We start from the raw sequence: 12,232 nt of genomic DNA, 5'->3' as shown, positions 1-12,232 counted from the left end.
TTCTAGCTATCTATCCTAGAGCAATGGATATGGTGACCTTTTTTACAAGAAAGTATTCCTTAGAATGAGTACCTTAATTAAATAGGAGAGTAAAGGAAGAAAAGGAGCTTAAAACAGCAGAAGGTGCTATGCCTTTGATATGTGTCAGCCATCTCGTTTTCATCTTCAGGATTCCAGTCAATATCAGCTCGGTCTATCCCTTAATAGGGAGCACACCCTTGTAAAGCCACTCTTTTGAGAGATGATTAAATCACTGCATATGCTTTATACTGTTTTAGTTTTGTGAAGATCAAATTTGACAAATTAATGAAATTTGCAACTTTTTATGACTAGCGACAGTAGTAAACTTCATTGTCTTTCAAAATTGTGCCAAATGTTCCTAGCTGCATTAATGTAATAACTCCCTCTATGCCCAAGATCAATGCAAAAATAACTATTCCACACTAACAAAATAATATGTAAATAAGGGGGAACTCAATTACCTTGAACAATTTTCCTTGGGTAATCCTTAGGATAGCGTGATTGTTTTTCACATTCCTTTGGGCAGTCACATTGATGTCATGGTTGCAAGCACTTAAAGGCTCCTTTTCCTGCTGTGCTAATCCAAGCCTCCCTAGAACAGCTTTGAGGGTGGAGATTTTGGTGCGGACTGAGGGTGCTTGCTCAGTTCTGCTGTCTGTGCTGGCTGGGACCACAGTGATTGAGTTCTGTCTTCTCTCTGACTGGCAAAGCAGGGAAGTATAGGTTGGGGGTTTTTTTCCCCTCTAATAGGATCAATAATTTTAAAGATACACCAGCACTTTTTCTGGAAGCATGTGGTTGCCTTTAGCACTTGGCACAGGGTCTGGTTAGTTTGACTGGCATATTGTCTATTTTTGAGTATTTAGTATCTTCCATCATTGTTGCTAATTTTAATTGCCATATGTCAGTCTATGCTGAAGACTAATGCTGAGGGAATAAAAACCTGCAACATGATATATCTCCTATGAATAACAACAAATAGGAAAAAAGAAGGAAGCATGAGTTCCCATTCGTTCTTGGCTGTTGGTTTACCGTGTAACATGAGGAAAAGACACGTTCCCTGTGTCGGCTGCCCAAGTAGTCATTGCCACGCAGCTGGTGAGCCTCTCCCAAATACTGGCAGAGAACTGCCCCCAGTGCACCCCCAGGGGTCAGACCAATACCCAAATATACCTCAGGCTGTGAGACCATCAGTGACTCTTACACCTGAGTGTACCATTATCCACCATTGTGGGAGATTTCTAATTACTAAGACCTTAGTGCTCAGTCCCATTGCATTTTGATTGCAACATAATTAATAGAAAGGGAGGAGGAGGGAGTAGATGTTACAGTAAATAGCTTTTTAACCTGCTTTCTAAAAAAATATATGTATGCTGTCTTTCACTGGAGAGGTGTTCTTCAGAGGCTGGAATTCAGCTCTGTTAATTTTAGAGTAGAATTCAGCACTGTAGTAACTGCCAGATACTGCTGAGTTGAGCGTTTTCTTCTTATAGTAAGATGATATTTCCAGAAGATTTGGATGAAGAGCTCTTTGAACCTGTAAATTACACACCTCATTTTTAAACCACATTGCAGCTGGAGAGCTGCCTCAGTCTGCCCTACACGATTTCCTCTCGACTGCTCAGCGCTAGAGGACGGAGATGTAACACCTTGTCGGGAAGGCGGTGGGTAACCAACTCTGTGGAGGAGTAAGGTGCCCTCTTTTGGCAAGGGGCGGTAATTTTTATAGCTTTGATAGTCACCATCATGGCCAAGCTTCGAGAACGAAGATTTGGGAAGGGCTCTCCCCACGTGGGTGTGCCCTTCCAGCCTGCGCAGTGGATTTTTTAGGTGAGGCACAGCGTGCGCAGAACTGGCCCCACCATTTAACTCCTCAGGTTCATTTGCCACGGCCGAGCGAGCTTGGACAGTGACAGTGAAGTCCTCGGGGCTAGAACGTACAGTCCCGGTATTGCCAGGAGGACTCCCATCCAAGTACTGACCTGGGCTGACCCGCTGAGCTTCCGAGACCTGACGGGATCGGATGTCAGGGTGGCATTTAACTGCCTGGCTCTGATAGTAAGGGGCATATCATCGACTGAACGGTCTCACTCCCGATCTCTGTGAGGGGCTCCAGTGCTTGGAGCGATCTCGGCCCCACAGCCGGGGCTGGGCACAGGCCGGGAGGGAAGGGGGCAGCCCACCGCCCTCTGAGAGGTGGAGGCCGCGAGGCAGCCGCCCCTGTCGGCGCGCCCTGCCAGCTCTGGGCCCGGAGCTTTGGGGACACCCTCGGAGGCCATGGCGCGGCCCCAGGGGCCCGGGCAGAGCAGCCCCGCGGCTGCCGCCGGTCCCGCCTCGTCCCCCGGCAGGCAGGAGGCGCCTGGCAGTGCCTGTCCCTGCGCCCCGCTCCGACGTGCTCGGGGCGGGGGCAGGAAGGGGATATGAAACTGGCGGGGACGGGAGCCCGGCGCGGCGTGCAGTGGAGCTGAGGAGCTCGACGGGACGGGACGGGACGAGGACGAGCGTTCCCTCGGCCGCAGGATGCGCTGCAGCCCGAAGCGCGTCCGCCGCGGGGCCGTGCCGGGCGCGGGGGGGCAGCGCCCTGGCCCCGGGGCGAAGGTGCCCGCCGGCTCCCGGGAGCCCAGCTCGCCGCCTTCGGGCTCGGCAGCGCCCTGAGCCCCGCGCACGGCTGGCGGGCGGCGTCGGCATGCCCGGCGGCGACAGCGGAGCCCCGACGTAGCGTGTCGGCGCGGCAGTCGGTGCCGCGGGGCGGAGGATGGCGTGTCGCGGCGGCTGCTGCTGCTCCAGCGCGGGTCGCCTGAACGCGGACAACGCGCGGTTCCTCCTGCTGGCTGTGCTGATCCTCCTGTACATGCTGTGCGGCGCCGCCGTCTTCTCGGCCATCGAGCTGCCCACGGAGCGGGAGGCAAAGGAACGCTGGGAGCAACGGCTGGAGAACTTCACCCGGCGTCACAACCTCAGCCGCGACGAGCTCCGGCACTTCCTCCGGGAGTACGAGGCGGCCAACGTGGCCGGCATCCGCGTCGATGACATCCGGCCCCGATGGGATTTCACCGGCGCTTTCTACTTCGTGGGCACCGTCGTTTCCACTATCGGTGAGCGGTGTGACGCGCCGGCGGCCGCGGCTGGGCGGGTGGGGACCGGTGCGGCGGTGGCGGGACTGGGGCTGTGGGGCCGGGGATGCGCAGCCCCCTCTCCTCCTCTCCAGCTCCAGGGCTCGCAGCGGACTCCTGCCGGTGCCGGGCATGGTCCTCTCTCCTCTCTGCTCCTTTTTCTGCCTTCTCCTGTCAAAGAGGCGCTGCCGCGGGCGCACCACGCTTGCGGGAAGCGCTCAGCTCTGGGAGCGCCCCCGAAGCTGTGGGCAGCCTGGCCGACGGCTGGCGATGGGGCCGTGCTCCGGGCGGGCAGGGCAGCGGCCAGGTTGCCCCCGCGTCTGTCGCTTGTCTGCGCGGAACAGCTTGTCCTCGGGATGCTGTGGCAGACTTTATGAGAGAACAGTCTCATCCAAAGCCGAAAGCTCTAAACAATCGTGGTATGTATTTAAATCCTGGAAAATCTTATAGCAAATCTTAAGATCTGGAGGTAGGTGGTTTCATAGCTGTAAGCTCAGAAGGTCCCTTTTCGTGCATCATCTGTTCTTAACAAGAACTATGAAACAGATTTTATGGTGTCCAGCTGCAAAGAGTACAACTTGGAAAGGCTGGGTTTCAAAGCACTTGGCATTTTGCTCTCCAGGCTTTCCGAAGCAGAACCATCAAGTCAGTGGGCACAGCTTATTTTGCTGTAATAATAAATAAATAAACCCTGGTTTATTCAGGCTGAAGGAGCCTTCAGGGGAAGGTGATATTGAATAGAAATTCTAAGGGGTCTGACAGGTGTACATTAAGATGAAAAGGGTTAGCACCAGGAACTGACATAACCACCCCAGGGAGCCCATGGGTGTCAACAGAAAGGCTTCATTCAGGCAGCTGCAGACAAAGTCTTGGAGAAATGGAGCTTGCTTTCATTAAAGACAGGCCAGTTGTGTGCAGTTACCACTGTGACAAATGGAGTCACTGAATCTTAGTAATGGTATATCGAATTCACATTACTCTCCCTCCGCAAGTGAAATGCACACTGAGGTATGATTGCTTAATTACCAACAGCAATTCTTCAGGAAATCACAATTAACCATTTTTTCCTGAAGAGGAGTTTAGAGATGCCTTACTTTTTGTAGGACGTGTGAGAGTTTGTGCTGTCCTATCGCACACTCCTCCTTAATACTGAGTTTTTTAGGTCTGGAGTTACTGTGTTCTTAAAGATGTCATTGGGCTGGTTTTACATTTCCTCAGGGCTTCAAGATTGGGTGTTTTGTGTCCTTAGACCTTAAATCTGTAAGACCCAACACATATGCTTCAGTGCTGTGCTGAATTGATAATTTAAAGTAACTTATAACATTGTTAAGCCCATTTTTTTAATTTCTGCAGTTTTTTTGCCATTGTAACATCTCCCTTAAAGTGTGCTTCTTGTGTGATCAAAATACCATGTTTATGCTAACCTTTGCTACAGCCATAAAATCGTAGTAAAAAGAGCTGGGACCAGATCTCAAAAGTCCCCCTTGTTTTCCTCTGTTTCTAGAGGAGGTCAGTTATATGTGACTTCTTTTTTATTTTTTGGTGATATTTGTCCAAGCTGCCCTTTCAAACCTCCACTGCTGGAGATTCCACAGCTTCCACAAGAAATCTAACCTCGTGCATTTTTACCCTGAAGTTTTCCCGATGTGTATCTTGTTGCAGTTCAGATTTGTCTTGCCATCCTTCATACCCAGAGAATGGCCTCTTAGGTACTCAAAGATGGCTGTCAATGGGTCCCTTCAGTCTTCTCTCAATTCAGAAAACCACAATGTTGTAACCCCATTTTGCAGTGATACAGTTACTTCTCAAGTATATTAACTGATGTTAGTAGTTCTACATTAATATGCCTTCATACTTATCTTTTATGACAGACACTTGGGCACCCTCAATTCCACTGGAAATAGGTGGATACTACTATCCCTGAGCAATAAAGGATCCCTGGTGTGCTAACCAGGGTATTAGCACACCAGGGTATTGGCAGCACCTAGATCCTACTCTTTTCTTGAAACCTTTGGAAACAAACTGTTATTGACTTCAGTTGTATCAACTGAAGTATTTACCAATGCATCGAGATACCCATATCTCATATATAGCTGTTTTTCTTTAAGAAACTTCAGAAAACTGAAAGAACTTTGTTTATTTTTTATTTTTTAAAAAACCCTCATCTGTACCCACCCCAGTCCATATAATGGTCTTGATTAAAATCTGCTCATTTTAACTGTAAATGGAATAAAATGTATCTTGTTAAAAAGAAATGGCCTGAAGCAACTGCTCAAACTGACTTATCATATGCCTACCCTTTTCCCAGGCTGCTGGAAGTTGGAGGGGATCTCTGGAGATCATCTAGTCCAACCCCTGCCCTCCAAACACGGTCAGTGACAGCTGGTAGCTCAGGGCTGTGTCCTGTTGGAGTTTGGATATCTCCATGGATAGGGACACCACAAGCTCTCAGGGCAGCCTGTGCTTGTGTTTGAGGGTTTTTGGCTTGTTCAAATGGGATTTCTTGTATTTCAATTTGTGTTTGTTGCCTCTTGTCTTTTCCCTATGAACTGTTTATAAACAGTGAGGCAAAGGAGGAAATTATATAATCTTCACAAAATGAGGTACATTTTCAGGGGAAATTGTCAAAATTTGCAGCCGTCCTTTCAGCAAAAAGCTGCAGCATGTTGGGCTGGAGGTGTAAAATCTTGGTGCAAGGTGAGCAAAGAGATTTGCCTGAGACCCAAAAAGTAACATTGCCTGGAGCAAAGGGTGAGATTTTTGCCACAGAAAATTATGAGAAACCATATGGTGTATTGTACAGAATGGATAGAAGGAGTTAGAGCATCTTCTTTAAGCTGCCTAGAAAGGGTTGGTAATGGAAGCATTGCTTACCAGTGGGGAAATCTGCATGGGGTGAGACAGCTGCACTGTCCATGTTACAGCAGTCAGGGAGTGAAGGTTGGAGTGCTGATCGATGTCAGGGGAAGAGCCTGTTTCCTCATTTTCTCCCATGTCAGTGCAGTTCCTACTACTGAGTGGAGTTACAGCCCTGCAAAAGAAAAGTGTGTGCATGTGATAATCCCCAGCAAACCACCAAGGTCATTAAACCAGAGAGCTGGACTACTGCTTGTAGCCTTGAGATCACTCTGTCTTTACCATACAGAGACTAAGCAAAGGGTGGCAGCCACACCAAATGCTCCACCTGGGGCCAAGGGCCAAGCTCACTCCTGGTGTCACAGAGACTGAACGATGTGTGATTACCTAACCCATACCATGTCTGAACTATTTAGATTCATAGAACACCCTGAATTGGAAGGAATCCACAATAATCATTGAGTCCTACTCCTAGTCCTGCACAAGGCACCCAAAGAATCACACCATGTGCCTGAGAGGATTGCATAACTTCAGGCCATTCCCTTGATTCCTGTCCCTGATCACCACAGAGAAGAGATCAGTGCCTGTCTCTCCTCTTTCCCTCACAGGGAAGTTGTAACTGCAGTGAAGTCTCCCCTCAGTCTCCTTTTCTCCAGGCTGAATAAACCAAGTGTCCTCAGTTGCTTCTCATAAGGCTTTCCTTCTAACCCCTTCGCTGTATTTGTGGTCCTCCTTGGGATGTTCTCTAATAGCTTAATATCGTTCTTTCTTTGTACTGACCAAAACCGCACACAAGACTCGAGGTGAGACTGCACAGCACAGAGTAGAGTGGTACAATCACCTCCCTCGACTGACTGGCAATGCTGTGCTTATTTGAATTTGTACAGCACAAGGTGCCTTATTCTCCTACCTAACATCTTTCTTCTTTAAATATTGCTTATGCTGTAAGCAGTCCTAATAATTCAAAACTACCTGTTTTAGCCACTGAGCCATAACTGGGGCTTTGTAATCCCAGATGGAACGATATGATAAGCTCACAGTAGCTGGTGTTCCCTTTTTCATAGATTCAGTTTCTGGATTTTTCTTACCACAGGCTCTGGTCTGTGGTGCTGACACTTCAAGGAAGTTATGCCTATGTAGTGTGCCCTACTGTTTAGAGGAAAGAGTTACAAGTCTGTGGTTTTAGTTATGCTCCTAGATGTGCCTCTCCTTCATTAATAAAGTGTAATTGTCATCTCTCTGCTTCACTTTATCCAGCACAACAGTGAAAGCAGAAATACTCTCAGAGAGGCTAAGCTCATTTTTATGCCCATGAAGTGTATTGTCATTCTTGTTCTTGAATGTCAGTTTCCTAATTGTGAACTTCAGAAAACACCATCAGATCCCAAATCTTGTCCCAAATGTAAACCCATATGCATTTCATCCTAAAGAGATCCTTCTTTTCCTTAAAAACACTGGCATGCAGCTGTGTGATTAAGGTTCTGACACAAGAGGGGAGTTTCTCTTCCCTACTTTGACCAAAGCTCTCACATTCTGGTTATTCTTGGTCAAGGCTACATGTAATGGAGGGCAATGTGTACATTACAATTAGTTTCCACAATGACAAAATACCCAAAGAAATAGTTACAGTGCAGAAAACTGAGTATTCTATTGAGCAGAAATAGCATACAAGATACAGCCTCTTAAAAATGTCATTGCAGTAATTAATGTATCAGCGGCTGTATGGTGATAATTTAAAAGTGAAAATTATATCTGGCTGAATAAGTAACACTGCAAAAGGAGATGAAATTTAGAAGAGAAGACATTGCTTTGACATATTTCACAGATATACGAGGAACAAAATGGAAAAAGAAAAAAGTTATCCTGGGCTTATTTGAGCCTCTTTTTGGAGAAGGTATTGAAGCAATCCCTCTGGTCTTCAGTGCGTAAATAGAACAGAACAGGTCTGGGTTGGGGTGTTTGATTTTGTCATTGTTGTTCTCAATGCATTTGCATTAAGAGGACTTTCATTCAAGATAAAAAATATGTTGTTCAATAAGTGTCATAGAAGTGGAGATACCAAAGAAAAAGGAGCAACAAGGCTTTTTCTGTTCCAAAGAGGAAACAGATAGCAGTCAGAAATTATGAAATTAGAAGTGGGGAAGAACCAATAGGTTTACTTGAGGGAGCTGGCAGAGTAACAAAAAAAAAAAAAGGGAAGAACGTTCCCATGTTTCCTCTCCCATTTTGATACTTTGAGAAGAAATTTTTGCCTCATGTACATAAAGTTTGCCACTAGTTATAAGCCAACTTTAAAAATGTCTTGGAATACCCCTGCACTGATAGCGCTGAGCCTAAAAGGCCTGTGCTCTCTGAGAGTGAGAATGGGGCTGATTTCTTTCTCTTCATCTTGGAAGGCCTCAGGAAAATTATCTCTAGAGCAAAAGGCTTTTTAGGGAAGTTGCAGGTAAATTGAAGCCATTTACTACCAAGTGTTTGGCAACTCAGGTAAGTTGTAATTGCCACCAGCCTAGGACTGCATCTGTTAAGAAACTAGAACATTCCCCACCTTTGAAAGCCGTGCTCATGAACAGTTAGTTTACTGTTAATTTTACCAAAAGCTTTCTGTGATATATGACAGATCTGTATAAAGCAAAGAAGTAGAGAAAATGTGAAAAAGAGAATATTGGTTATAATGACAGGGTTGTCATCTGTCTCTGCTATATGCAGAACAGAATAGAAATCTTAAACAAAGCAAACCATGTAATAGAAAGAAAGCGTAGAACTAGATGAACCTGGAAATCTTGCTTTTAGAAGCAAAATCTAAAAGAAGTACAGATGTGATAACCTAGCATGTTCTCTCTTGGACTGGTTAAAATACAAGTTAAACCACATAGTTGTAACACACAAGTTTAGGGGAAAGGCCATGTCCATTCTCATGTGTAAATTTTCTTACTTCTATTAGTACCAGAGTCTTTAAGTCATACAATTTTACAGAAGATACCTGAAATAAGTCAGATAAATTAATATATACTAATGTGTCTTTTCCTCTTCCCTGACTGCAATAAAACCAGTGATATGCCAAGTGCAAAGATTGATGCTTATACTCATGTTGAAATTCAGTGTTGAAATTTAGGTGAAATAAGTCCCACTTTCCCAATCTACAGATGGACACCCAGGCAGTAGCAGAACTAGATCAGCTGTTGACAACAGAGCTCTAACTTCTCTGCCACAGGTTCTCTTTCACTCTTAAATGAGATTGGCAAGTAGCTAAACCCACTCTGAATTCTGTAAAGAAAATAATGCTATCAGTTGCAGCCTCTTGAGAAGACTGGAATTAGGTTTTTTTGTGAGGAGCTGGCATTCTCTAGGGCATGACTTTATCATGAGAGAGGATTTCTCTGCTTACAGATGTATGTGCTGGGAGCTGAGCACAAGTTCTTTTGCCAGTTTTTGAAATGTACAAAGAACTTAAGAAAAAGCCTTTCTGGATTTGATTTTAACCTAGTAAGTGTAGAAGGCAACTTCTGTGACTACAGAGTGGGCAGAGTTATTTATACATTAGAGAAAAAGGAGGAAGCACAGGAAACCAGGGGATTTGGAGAGCAAGACTTTTAATAAAGAGAGATTTGGAATCTCAGAGGAACCAAAAGTAAAGAAGGCAGGCTATCAGTTTCCTGCACAAAAGATGTGAACGATGCTGGCTCAAGGGATCCAAATGTGAAACGTAGGACAGGAGCTGTAATAAAAGACAAACCTGTCTAAATTTTAAGTTAGTTGTTGATTTCTGTCACAAGAAGGAAGCATATAGGAAATGGATAGAAAATTAGATCAGTGAAGACAAAGGATTATAATGGAAATACAGGAACAGATACAAAATGGTGCTGTTAGCAAGGGTTGTCAAGGGTGGTATGAACTGATTCTTCAGCACAATACTGGTGAAAAAGACTAAGAAAAACACTGGACTAATGCTGTATAGAAAAGGGGAAGAACTCTCAACAAATGATTCCAAGAAAGCTGAAATATTTAATGGCTTTTTCTGCATCAGTCTTCTGAAAAGGTCAACTCTGAAGTGTTGTGTGGTACAATTAACACTTGTGAGAAAGGGGAAAGTAAAAGAACAGGTTAGAATCCCTAAATCTGTCAGACCTTTTCAAATCATTCAAGCCAACTCAACTGCATTCTAGAATATTCAAAGAAATTAGCAAAACAGTATGGAGGACTTTGTCAGCTTATGGAAGGAGCTGAAATTCCAAGCTACTTAAAATGACAAACATTTTTCCAGTTTTTAAAAAGGGATGATTGCAGGAAGGCATTTAAAAAGAATGGGCTTAAATTGCAACCAAGAAGATGCCAGTTGTATATTAGAAAGTTCCCTAAGTGAAGAGAAGCAAATGTGCAGTTTTCCTTGGAATGCCACGGAGATTTCATCACCAGAGTCCCTTACACTCAGGTTAACCAGATGCCCCAGAAGAATTATGCCAGAATCTTTAATTCGATCATTGGGCAGTGAATGGACAAGATGACCTTTTGCTGCCTCTGCCAGGGCTTTTCTGTCCCAGGTTCCATTATAGTATGTATTCATCATCCCTGTTACCCTCAAAACTAAACAAAACAAAAGCAAACCCAAAAAAGGCAAGGTGTTGAGCACACTGCATATAAAGTCTTGTTCTTTGGCAATTTTTCGCTTGTATTTTTAGAGTGCAGATTTTTACAAATTTACATGGAACTTCTCAGGTTGGTTTTTTTAGACCTTCAGGAAATCAAAGCAACATTTTAATATTAGGATGAAGCAGGCTTTGAGATGTGCAGTTATGCTACCCTGCTTGGTATACATCTCAAATTAAATAAACTTTAAACCAGTCCAAAATAGAACTGATCATGGAATAAGAAGCTCTTACTTAATTAAAGCAATGAAATCAGATATAACAATAACTTAACTGCTGCTGGAATGAAAAAAAAATAAACCTGGATGGAAAAACGGTCGTCAAAAAACGGGCTAGAAAATAAACAGAATGTTACTTGCACAAAACACTGCTGAAAATGGAACACAGTCCTTTGGGTGACATGCAGCAGGGACCTTTGCAGGAACTCTGTGTGCCTGAAGGAAATGTTGCCAACGTCACTGGGTGCACATTGGAAGGAGCCTCCAGCCCCAACCTATTCCACTGCAGCCCTTTGCGGAGAGGAGAGGAGATGAGGAGCACACCGTCCTCATGGCTGCCTTTGCAGTTCCCTGGCACGCTGAGCATACAAACACTGGGCCAAGGAAAGCTCCAGTAGGTGTTGGATTTCTCCATGTGGGCCAGCTGGTGAATGGGTGCATTCTCCAGCCAGGCCCTCTCCAGCCTACTCATCTTGTGGACTGATTTTCCTGCTATAATTCTAGTACTTCTGCCTAATACTTACTGCTAAGCCATCTATAATTTTCCAAGCCAGAAGGTTCCTGAGGAGCACATGCTGCAGGCTGAACTGGAGATCAGCTCTGTGTACTGCAGCACTTAACAAGGGAGGGCTTTCTGACTGGAGTGGTGACACATGCACTACTAAGTTTTCCCATTTCCTGGAGGAAAAATGGCTTTTTTAATTGAAAGCAAAAGCCTAATCAGGGCTGAGAACATTAGACATGCCATGAAGTGGGATAAGTTGAATGGAGAAAAGAAAAATACGAATTTAAACAAGTTACTTGCTGGTTATGGGAGCAGTCTTAGTTTATCCAGTGGATGAATTCCAGGAATAAAGAGGGTCTGGGTATGCTGAAGTATGGCTTAAGTGATTAATAACCAGTCTGTTCAAATAATGATTTCTATAACAATTATTAATATAATTGTTTTGACTTGGATTAACCCACATATACAGAGAAGGAGAAATTTGTTCTAAATTAAATCATAAATGCTGGGGCAAGGCTGTCAAAGTTAAATACCAAGATTAGCTGACTGTCCTAAGGAATTTTAGAATGGTTTGGTCAAGATGTAAAATACTGAAAAATAAAGTCTTTGTTACTATTTGTGTTTATCTATGGATACCACTGTTCAGTGGAATTATTTCAGCTGTTAAAGTGAAACATGTCCAGGTAACTGACATACCAACAATTAATATATTAAACTTCTTCAGCATGGAAAAAGTACTTAAAACCAGAATAGTTTTAATATTAAAAATTAAAATAATTTGTATCTGAATGGTGAAATATCTTTGAAATATTATACTGTAATTTAGATTGCTAGGAAAAATTTTTAGTGTTATAACATTGTGATTTTTATAGT

The 12,232-nt window shown here is 44.3% G+C and overlaps 1 protein-coding gene across 1 annotated transcript in view; it reads left to right on the top strand.

The window, feature by feature from the left end:
• Positions 1 to 2,489: 2,489 nt before the first annotated feature.
• KCNK13 (potassium two pore domain channel subfamily K member 13) overlaps positions 2,490 to 12,232 on the top strand; it is a 52,747-nt gene continuing 43,004 nt past the window's right edge. Inside the window, exon 1 of the mRNA XM_071557684.1 lies at positions 2,490 to 3,116. Within this exon, the coding sequence (XP_071413785.1) occupies positions 2,777 to 3,116 (340 nt within the window). The 5' untranslated portion in view covers positions 2,490 to 2,776. The remainder of the gene's footprint in view (positions 3,117 to 12,232) is intronic.

This window comes from Pithys albifrons, chromosome 6 (assembly GCF_047495875.1).
Source record: "Pithys albifrons albifrons isolate INPA30051 chromosome 6, PitAlb_v1, whole genome shotgun sequence".
Classification (NCBI taxonomy): domain Eukaryota; kingdom Metazoa; phylum Chordata; class Aves; order Passeriformes; family Thamnophilidae; genus Pithys; species Pithys albifrons.
This window is presented reverse-complemented; position numbering and strand designations above follow the sequence as displayed.